This window comes from Alosa alosa, chromosome 3, assembly GCF_017589495.1.
Source record: "Alosa alosa isolate M-15738 ecotype Scorff River chromosome 3, AALO_Geno_1.1, whole genome shotgun sequence".
NCBI lineage: Eukaryota > Metazoa > Chordata > Actinopteri > Clupeiformes > Clupeidae > Alosa > Alosa alosa.
In genome coordinates this window covers 37,653,958-37,664,460 of record NC_063191.1, presented here as the reverse complement: position 1 = coordinate 37,664,460, position 10,503 = coordinate 37,653,958, and the positions used below count along the sequence as shown (strand labels likewise).

Here is a 10,503-nt window from a genome sequence, read left to right as displayed (position 1 = left end):
GGTAAGCGCTTGTTAGCGTTTGGAAAAAACTGTAAGTAGTTTTAAATCCAACAACAAATAGAACTGACACAACAGTTGTGTACTTGCATCATGTAACACACACACACACACACTCCTACCCAGCAAGGCACCTGTGAGCAGCCACAGATTTTTCATTTCATGGTTGTGGTGTGGACTGCTGAGAGCCACTGGTTTCAGATCGCCTGCACACAACTTCCAATTCCTGAGAAAGAGTAACTGACTACAGCACACGTAAAACACCAGAAACCTGCTTTGGGACTTCACCTCAGACTCATGAGCTGTCACTGAGTTAATATCATCACAATCAAATATTGCCAGAACTAAACATAGAACATGCAGGTGTTATTTGTGACGCTTTTATTTATGTTTTCCTCAAAATGTTCACAACTTTTTCAAGCTGCATTTGGCCTTTACAAAATCAACACCTTCCTTGTAAGACTGTGAGTCTTATCCTGTATTACCAAACGGCTGTCACAGCTGGCTGATCTGTCTGACCAGATAGATTGAGGATTCTGTACTGTATTGCTATACGGAAAAACATTTGAAGTTCAGCAGAGGTGAGTTAACTGTGCTAGTCTAATCTAGTGAATCATGAGTGTAGTGTACTGAGACAGAGTGTAGACTGGACCTGATGCTGACCCCTCTTCCTGTCTGACAGCCCAGAGCTAATGGGGGTGAGATGCCAAGGAGATTGAGGCAAATCTGATCTGACATAGGACACACAGCGGAAGATGGATACCTCGAGTTCATTTCCCAAAAAGGAGAGAGGTGAGGAAAATTATGGTTTATCCTGAAGGGCAGAAAGGTGAGGAAGATGAGAGTCTAACCTGTTGAAGGAAATTGGTGAGGAAGATGAGGGTGTTATCTATTGAGTGAAGATGAAGGTGTTATCAATGGATGTGAGGAAGATGAAGGTGTTATCAATTGAGTGAAGATGAGGGTGTTATCTATTGAGTGAAGATGAAGGTGTTATCTATTGAGTGAAGATGACGGTGTTATCAATGGATGTGAGGAAGATGGTGTTATCAGCGGTGGTGAGGAAGATGAAGGTGTTATCAATGGATGTGAGGAAGATGAAGGTGTTATCTATTGAGGTGAGGAAGATGAAGGTGTTATCTATTGAGGTGAGGAAGATGAGGGTGTTATCTATTGAGGTGAGGAAGATGAAGGTGTTATCAATGGATGTGAGGAAGATGGTGTTATCAGCGGTGGTGAGGAAGATGAAGGTGTTATCTATTGAGTGAAGATGAAGGTGTTATCAATGGATGTGAGGAAGATGGTGTTATCAGCGGTGGTGAGGAAGATGAAGGTGTTATCTATTGAGGTGAGGAAGATGAGGGTGTTATCTATTGAGGTGAGGAAGGGGACTCAGTGATGTCTAGGTGTGTCTAGTGTGTCTAGTGTGTCTAGGTGTGTCTAGGTGTGTCTAGTGTGTCTAGTGTGTCTAGGTGTGTCTAGTGTGTGTCTAGTGTGTGTCTAGTGTGTCTAGGTGTGTCTAGTGTGTGTCTGGTGTGTCTAGTGTGTGTCTAGGGTGTCTAGTGTGTCTAGTGTGTCTAGGTGTGTCTAGTGTGTCTAGGGTGTCTAGTGTGTCTAGGTGTGTCTAGTGTGTCTAGGTGTGTCTAGGTGTGTCTAGGGTGTCTAGGTGTGTCTAGTGTGTCTAGGTGTGTCTAGTGTGTCTAGTGTGTCTAGGTGTGTCTAGTGTGTCTAGGTGTGTCTAGTGTGTCTAGGTGATGGCTAGTGTGTCTAGTGTGTCTAGTGTGTGTCTAGTGTGTCTAGGTGTGTCTAGTGTGTGTCTAGGTGTGTCTAGTGTGTCTAGTGTGTCTAGGTGATGGCTAGTGTGTCTAGTGTGTCTAGGTGATGTCTAGTGTGTGTCTAGTGTGTCTAGTGTGTCTAGGTGATGGCTAGTGTGTCTAGTGTGTGTCTAGTGTGTGTCTAGTGTGTCTAGTGTGTCTAGGTGATGGCTAGTGTGTCTAGTGTGTGTCTAGTGTGTCTAGTGTGTCTAGGTGATGGCTAGTGTGTGTCTAGTGTGTGTCTAGTGTGTCTAGTGTGGAGGTGAGGAAGGGGACTCGGTGATGTCTAGGTCTAGTGTGTCTATCAGAGCTCATGGGAGTCCACATGGCGAAGCCCAAGTGAGTTTCGGGAGTCGGGGCTCGAGTTCTCCAAACGCTTGATCATTCATGAGGAGGAGCAAAACGAGTTCCCAAAACAAGGGTTCCCACGGTGACCAGAACAGGGGTGGGGGGTGGTCAGGGACAAAGCTCTGTCCATCTAAGGTTTGTCAAAAAAGCTTTTTTCTTTTGGGTTACCACATCTACTGACTTATTTCTATTGGGTTATGAGTTAAGTTCCATTACGTTTCCCCCAGAAATAATCTGTTATTATCTTTTATATGATCTCTAGATTTTTGTTAAAAAATAATGTACAAATTAAATCAAAGGCAAAAAAATGAGTTTCACTTGATATATCCATGTCAAATAGGTTTAAAAAAAACAGTCATAACAACCAATCATTCTCCATTCAAATGACATGTCACAACGAATATAGTCATGTAGTCATTCTCCTTTTCAAACATGTCCAGTCCCATTGTCCAGTCTGCTAGTCTGTTAGCCTCCACTTATCCACCCCATGCTAGCCCATCGCCTCTGAGGGTCTCTCCCTATGATAATCAGCCCTCTTATGCTCATATGAGACCACATGAAGACCTGAAGGGTGGAAATGTTAAACACAAAACAGACAAATTCTTTCTCACAGATCCAGATGGGTTTAAATCGGGGTGTCTGAAAGGCTTAGTCCTTCTTCTTGAGTTTGGGTTTGAAGCGGAGTGTCTGAAAGGCGCTCTCCACCACCTTGGGCAGGTGTATGGGGTTTCGTTGGAGTCGGCGGCCGCTGGCGGTACCACTCTGGCCCTTGCGCCTGCCAGTGGGGGGGTTCGGCCCTGGCTCCAGTTTGGGCTCTGGGTGACGCAGCCGGGACTCATCCATGGAGAACCGACGCGGGTCTCGCATAACCCAGTTAGAGTGGAGGTCATGCTCACTGGTGCTGGTAGCCACTAGGGGGAGAGAGAGAGGGAGATAAGGAGGGAGAGATGGAGGGATGGATGGAGAGATTGAGGGAGGGCGAAAGAGAGAGGGAGAAAGAAACAGACATGGTGAGAGAGAGAGACTGGAGGAGAAACTAAGTATATAGAAGTCTATAAGTCTACTTTTATACACCTTCAGAAACTAAGCTATTCTCCATATAGCATTCCTGACATACAGTAAGGATACACACTTCAGCCAAGTCTGAACTTAAATGTAAAGGTTTTGCAATGACACAAGCCACCCCATTCCCCTAGCACAGACACACACACACACAGACACACCCCACTCACATACACACGCACACACACCCCACTCACACACACACACACACACACACACACACACACACACACACACACGCACCCCACCCCACTCACACATACAACTACACACACATGGCCTACCGACAAAGTCCACATCAGCGTGGCCGTCGTCCATGTTGGGCTTGCGTCTGGGCTCCGGATCACAGCTGGCTATGACGGAGTCCAAGAATTGGAGCGTGTCCTCTTCGTTAGGAATCGGAGGAGCGGTGGGCTCAGCTCTCGCACTCTGACAACAACCCAAGCCAGAGAGCGATGCACATGCGTTAATAACACAAACAATAATCATCAATAATTATCATAAATATCATAAATAACACATCAAACAATAACTAACTCTATGTCTGTGGCTGTCTCATCATTGTAGAATATAAGCGCAACACCTACAATGTGAAAAGCTTATAAACATAAAGTTAAACCAGATTTTGTTGGAGAAGGCTATATGAGAAGCTATTTATAAGAGAAGGCTATATGGCTGTAAGTGGTTTTGTTTATCCCACTAGGGCAGTGGTCCCCAAACTTTTTTCTTCTGAGGGCCAGCTCACTATGCCTGGCACTAAGAGAGGGCCAGAGACTCGGAGTATATCAGTAACCATAAATAGCCTAGTGCTGTGAACAACAACAATCTACCTTAGTTGAATATTCCATTACATTTAATCATAGGCTACTGCAATTTAATACCATTGTTAGCTGTGTTTATATTGCCATCATGCCATGTAAAATGTAGCTCAAATGAAATTAAATGAATACTAATAAAAAGACTTTAGCATTCCCAAAAGTATTAGCAGGGAGTCCCAAAAGTATATCTTATTTAAAATGAACTCTGAACTCTGTGTCTTTGCATACACAGCTCAAGTTGTGAACAAGCAATATCCTACAAATAATTTAAAGTTCTCAAACTATGAGAGTTTTATGAAGTGCTGGCAAAAACATCTGGAATGACCACCATTCTAACTTTCACTCACCTGATGAGAACTTTGTGAATTGTGAATTTGGATGAACATTTGACCGAGTGAATAAAAAATAGAAATAGTTATCCCAGGAAGTCCCAGAAATATGACTTGAATAGAAGTTAGTTAGTTATTAACAATGAATTGATAAACTTTTAGAATACTTTGAGCACTGATGCAGTCACCATAGGCCTCTTACATTGTTTGCAGGTAGGCCTACATTTCATTCTGTTTTCGATGGTAAACGCGAAACAGCGGCAAGACAACCACCAGTGGACAAAAAGAGTATTACACGTGTACTGTTAAGACCCGCCATAGAGAATGAATGGGGGAAATTACGGATGTTATAGTTTGACGATGTCGTACTCCCCTGCGGGCCAGATGCTGTATACCACGGACATGTTTTGGGGGGCTACCCAAAATGAGGTGGCGGGCCGTATCCGGCCCGCGGGCCGTAGTTTGGGGACCACTGCACTAGGGTGTAAATGTGACGTGCCTGCCTGATCCAGCCAAATGAAAATAGATTAGTAATAAATTCATAACTATCTCTATAACTAACCATGGCTTTGTAAGCACTGTAATCAATAACTGTGATACCTACTCTGTGAAGAGCTCACAAACAGATAGTTAAATCAGAACTACTTGACGAAGGCCGTTATATGGCTTTACGTTTTAGGCTGTAAATGTGACGTGCCTGTCTTAAGTTAGAGCGCCAGCAGATTACCACCTTTGGGCTTTGGCACTGCAGGCCTACCTGACAGGCTTTGGCTGTGGGTTCCTACTTGAGAGACTTTGGCCCGTGGGTTCCTACCTGACAGGCTTTGGCTGTGGGTTCCTACCTGACAGGCTTTGGCCCGTGGTGGTTGCGGAGCGGCTTTGGCCCGTGGTGGTTGTGGAGCGGCCTTCTTCTTGGCCTCCAACGCCAGTGAGTTCCTCCGCTCCGCGTTCTGGATGTTCATGATGCTCTGGGTGTACTGCCGCCTCAGGGCCACCAGCTCCTGCAGGTACTGCAGGCAGTCCTGGTTCTGTGAGTAGAGCCAGATCTGGTCCTGCTGGGTGTGGTAGTAGAACAGCGCCGTCGTGGTGCTGGTGGTGCTGGTGCTGGTGGTGGTGGTGGACTCCAGGGTCACCGAGCTCTTGCTGCGCTTCAGTGTGGCGTCCAGCTCACGCTGCGTCTGGCTTGCTCTGCCGCCGCGGGCCTCTCCTACCACCAGCATAGACGTGCTGCGCACCAGCTTGACCGTGCAGGCGCTGTGGTAGTCGTCCTCGCGGCCTCGGTGGCCGTGATTGGGCCGGAACACGGCGTTTATCTTCCTGAACATGGCTTCCTCGGGCGCCGTCACATTCCACAGAAACGGTCGAATATGAGTAGGATCCACATGAGATACTAGACTGTAGCCAACTATACAAAGCCAGGCTTCAATCTACTACAAAGACAGGCTGTAACCAGCTACAGAGCTAGACTGTAACCTACTACAGAGCTAGACTATAACCTACTACAGAGACAGATTGTAGCCAACTACAGCTACAGATCAAGACTGTAATCTACAAACCTACAGAGCCTTCCATAGCTCATGGTGACAAGAAAATAGTTTCTACATGGCAAATGGGGAGCCTTGTCCACGGTCCTGAATCATCCTTTAGTCCAGCAAAGGGCAACAACGGATCCCTAAACCTGTCCCAGCCATAATCCCTCCGTCTGTGTCTGACCGTTTCAGTGTGGACTGTCAGCGCTATGGCAACTGGAAATCCGAGCTGCCCGCTTCGGCGCGGTTGAGTCACGGGCTCTCAGGTGTCCGACTGCAGGCCGCTCCAGTCGTCACGGACCCCGTCCGGAGGACAATTCTATTGTGACGCCGACCACGTCCCCTACTTAATAAATGATCAAGTAAAGCAAACAAATTAATTGAACCAGTTGAAAAGTAATTTAACTTATTGCATTACACATGAGTAACAAAGATGTTGAAATTAAAAACTATTACACTTTTCTGAGCTACTTTTCTATTACCTTTTTTTAGAAAGAACTGCTGTACTGTGAAACAATGAATTGTATGACAATTAATTACATGGCAAAAACTGGTGTACTACAGTACGAACAATACTGTAAAAGTATACAGCACATATAGTTCATATGATTCTGATGGCACATTGATTAACATGAATACTTTTGACATAAATAAGCATTTTGAGCAAGTTATGCGCTTTTTCAGGAAATCCACTATATTGTGCGGTCGGTGTGCCCTAATTGTTTTGAGAAATACACCAAAGAGAAAAACTGCATGGTCCTGTCTAATAACCTGTCCTGTAACTGTGGCTCAAACCAGATGAACATAAATTAACTTTTCATCAAAGAAAGTACAGTTTGGGATTATTTCCAGCAAGCCTATTGGATGAATTGAAGGGAACCTGATGTAAGGCTTTTGTGATAGACTAGACTGGTTAATAAATAGGCTGCTATTGACCAGTCACAATGGCTATTATTAAATGTGCTGAATGATTAAGACTCTGGGTTGCCTTTCTTAGACTGATTTAATTAGTGAGATTAGTTAGGCTGAGATAACCCATTGTTGCTGCACAGAAACACTGCCATGTACATGGCTTTCTGCAGCACTCTCTCACACACACACATACACAGTACACACACACACACACAATACATATATACATACACACACACACTACACATACACAGACTGTTTATGCCGGCTCCTGGACAGAAACATTTACAAGTGCCATAAAACTGTGGCACATTTGCATAAAAATGATGGACTTTCCATGTTCGATTAAAACCACAGATGGGGAAACACTCACTCACTCACACTCTCTCACACACACACACGCACACCTGTCTCTCACTTCTCCCCTCTGTTCTATATAAATACAAGGTTCTCCTTCAGTGGACCACAAGACTTTCCTTTCTCTCTCACACACACACACACACTTTTCAGATGTGCTGAAGACCTCTGTGCTGATCCAGTGAAGTAGTCACCCTCCTCTGGTGAGTCCTCCTTAACCTCTGAAAACCTCTAAACTGTTAATGTGCTGAAGATCTCATAGATAGATGAATGCATGGATAGATAGATAGATAGATAGATAGATAGATAGATACTTTATTTATCCCATGGGAAATGCGTTTACATATGTGTGTAAACATACACATAAACATTTGTGTGTACACACAATATGTGTGGGTCTTTTTAATCTCTAGGTATAGGCGTTTGTCATGTAATATTGTAATATGTGTGTGTGCGTGTTGCCATGTGTTAATGTGTGTTGTGAGTGTTGCTGTTTGTTCATGTGTGTGCATGTGTGCTTGTGTATTACCATGTTTATGTGTGTGTGTGTGCATGCGTGTGTATTGACATGTTTATGTGTGTGCGTGTGTGTTTATGTGCGTGTGTATTGACATGTTTATGTGTGTGCGTGTGTTTACTGTATGTGTGTGTGTTGCCATGTGTTGTGTATGTGTGCCAGTAGTCAGCATGCTCTGTGAGAGCCGGCTGTGGACTGTGGCTTTCTGCCAGGACTGGGACCCCCCGTCCGACGCTTACAAAAACACGCCTGAAACCACGGCAACCTCCTCAAGCATTCCCGCCCCCCTGCCACGCCTCCTCACGCACGTCCCCTCATCTCCACGGCAACCTGGCACCAGCCCCTGGCGGCCGCTGGACGGCTGGTCCGGACGACTCGTCTCCCCTGGCGTGGACGTCCCCGGGCGGGTAGCCTCGTCCCCAGGCACCGCGGCGCCCGCCGAGCCCTTCCTGGTGCCCCCGTCCTGCCACAGCATCTGCCAGCACTACAGCGACCTCCACATCGCCGGCGACCAGGTGCTGCTGCTGGACACTGGGGTGGCAGCCGATGCAGGCGGTATGCATCTCTAACCTACTTATGGCTACTCTGCTTTGGCACTGTACTGCTTGGAGGTCCATCCTAAATGTGTAACTTGCTCTGGATAAATGTGTCAGTGGATATAAAAGTGTCAGTGTATATGGATAAATGTGTCAGAGTATGTGGACAAAAGTGTCAGCGTATATGGATAAATGTGTCAGAGTATGTGGACAAAAGTGTCAGCGTATATGGATAAATGTATCAAGTGTCAGCGTATATGGATAAATGTATCAGTGTATGCGGACAAAAGTGTCAGTGTGTGTGGATATAAAAGTGTCAGTGTGTGTGGATATAAATGTGTCAGTGTATGCGGATATACAAGTGTCACTGTATGTGGATATACAAGTGTCAATCTATGTGGATAAAAGTGTAGGTGTTCTGCTGGCCAGTAAATATTTATTGTTAGGCTAACTCTGAAGTGGTGATACATGAGGCAACTTTTTGAGCTATGTTGCTGGGCAACCACATTATTAGTTCCACATGTTCTGATTAGTTGATTATGATAACTTGTCAACTGATGAATTCTCTAGAAACATGCTAGAACAGCGATACTCAGGGACGCTGCCCAGCAACACTGCTCCAAAGGTTTCCCTGACCCCCATATATCATCAGCTTAGGTTTCCCTGACCCCCATATATCATCAGCTTAGGGACTCAATTTGCAGTGGAGCTTAAGGCATGGATCACATTAGCCAGCGGCAAGCGGAACGCAACGCTCAGACCATAATAAGTTCTATCTCATTCCTAAGAAACACAAACTGTTTGCCTAAACTGACAATTGAATACGCTCCCGTTGCGCTTTGAAAGTTGAACCAAGTTGGGTTTGAAAGTTGAACCAACACTGAGCTTGTCCAATGCTAGCGTTACGCTAGCGCTGCCACCGGCCCGCTGCTGAACCCTAGAGAACAACCGCTTGCCGCTGGCCAATGTGATCCCCGCCTAAGTGTCTGTCCTCATTTGTAATCCGCTGTGGATAAAAGTGTCAGCTAAATGAATAAATGTAAATGTACGCAGGCGATCTGCAGGCCAGACTCTGTAAGGACCCCGAACCTGAGCCGCTGCTGTCCTGCTGGGTCGAGCAGGAGGAGGGGGAGGAAGAGAACAAGGACGAGGACGGCGCCGCTCTGGGCGCCCGGGAGCGTCCGTCCCTGCTGGCACCGGAGGGGCGTCCGCTGTCCAACTCGCAGCTGAACCGCTACCTGGAGCAGAAGCTGCTGGAACTGTACCGGCAGCACCTGGCCCAGGGGCCCGGCCCGGCACCACCACAGCAGCAGGACCGTCTGGGCCCGCGGCCCGTGCTGGCCTCCGAGCTGCTGCAGAGCAGCCTGGACCAGATCACACTGCAGCTGCAACGGCGCGACCACAACCTGGAGGCCGCACGCGCCAAGGACCTGGTCATGAGCTGCCTGCTGAGGGTGGCCAGCAGCCAGCAGTCCAGCGAGATCAGCACCCCGCTGCTGCAGATGTCCAGTAACGCCGTGGAGAGAGAGAGCAGAACCCCAATACTGCAGAACCCCACTAACATTGGAGAGAGCAGAACCCCACTAACATTAGAGAGAGCAGAACCCCACTAACATTGGAGAGAGAGCAGAACCCCAATACTGCAGAACCCCACTAACATTGGAGAGAGCAGAACCCCAATACTGCAGAACCCCACTAACATTGGAGAGAGCAGAACCCCACTAACATTAGAGAGAGCAGAACCCCACTAACATTGGAGAGAGAGCAGAACCCCAATACTGCAGAACCCCACTAACATTGGAGAGAGAGCAGAACCCCAATACTGCAGAACCCCACTAACATTGGAGAGAGAGCAGAACCCCAATACTGCAGAACCCCACTAACATTGGAGAGAGCAGAACCCCACTAACATTAGAGAGAGCAGAACCCCACTAACATTGGAGAGAGAGCAGAACCCCAATACTGCAGAACCCCACTAACATTGGAGAGAGCAGAACCCCAATACTGCAGAACCCCACTAACATTGGAGAGAGCAGAACCCCAATACTGCAGAACCCCACTAACATTGGAGAGAGCAGAACCCCACTAACATTAGAGAGAGCAGAACCCCACTAACATTAGAGAGAGAGCAGAACCCCAATACTGCAGAACCCCACTAACATTGAGAGAGAGCAGAACCCCAATACTGCAGAACCCCACTAACATTAGAGAGAGAGCAGAACCCCACTAACATTAGAGAGAGCAGAACCCCACTAACATTAGAGAGAGAGCAGAACCCCAATAC

The 10,503-nt window shown here is 46.7% G+C and overlaps 2 protein-coding genes across 4 annotated transcripts; one reads left to right on the top strand and one right to left on the bottom strand.

The window, feature by feature from the left end:
* Positions 1-2,531: 2,531 nt before the first annotated feature.
* Positions 2,532-5,693, bottom strand: LOC125291978 (uncharacterized protein C13orf42). The gene is made up of 3 exons (XM_048239052.1): positions 5,239-5,693; positions 3,506-3,648; positions 2,532-3,070 (listed from the first exon to the last, which is right to left on the bottom strand). Exons 1-3 carry the CDS (start codon positions 5,691-5,693, stop codon positions 2,808-2,810), a joined length of 861 nt encoding a protein of 286 aa, XP_048095009.1. The 3' UTR covers positions 2,532-2,807.
* A 902-nt stretch (positions 5,694-6,595) lies between these two features.
* Positions 6,596-10,369, top strand: LOC125291975 (TLR adapter interacting with SLC15A4 on the lysosome). 3 transcript variants are annotated; one of them, XM_048239049.1, is made up of 3 exons: positions 6,596-7,369; positions 7,849-8,238; positions 9,273-10,369. In XM_048239049.1, exons 2-3 carry the CDS (start codon positions 7,854-7,856, stop codon positions 9,830-9,832), a joined length of 945 nt encoding a protein of 314 aa, XP_048095006.1. In that variant the 5' UTR covers positions 6,596-7,369; positions 7,849-7,853; the 3' UTR covers positions 9,833-10,369. The 3 variants fall into 3 exon arrangements, with proteins under 3 accessions (XP_048095006.1, XP_048095005.1, XP_048095004.1); XM_048239048.1 differs by having other exon boundaries at positions 7,846-8,238; XM_048239047.1 differs by lacking the exon at positions 6,596-7,369 and having other exon boundaries at positions 7,784-8,238.
* The last annotated feature ends 134 nt before the right edge of the window (positions 10,370-10,503 follow it).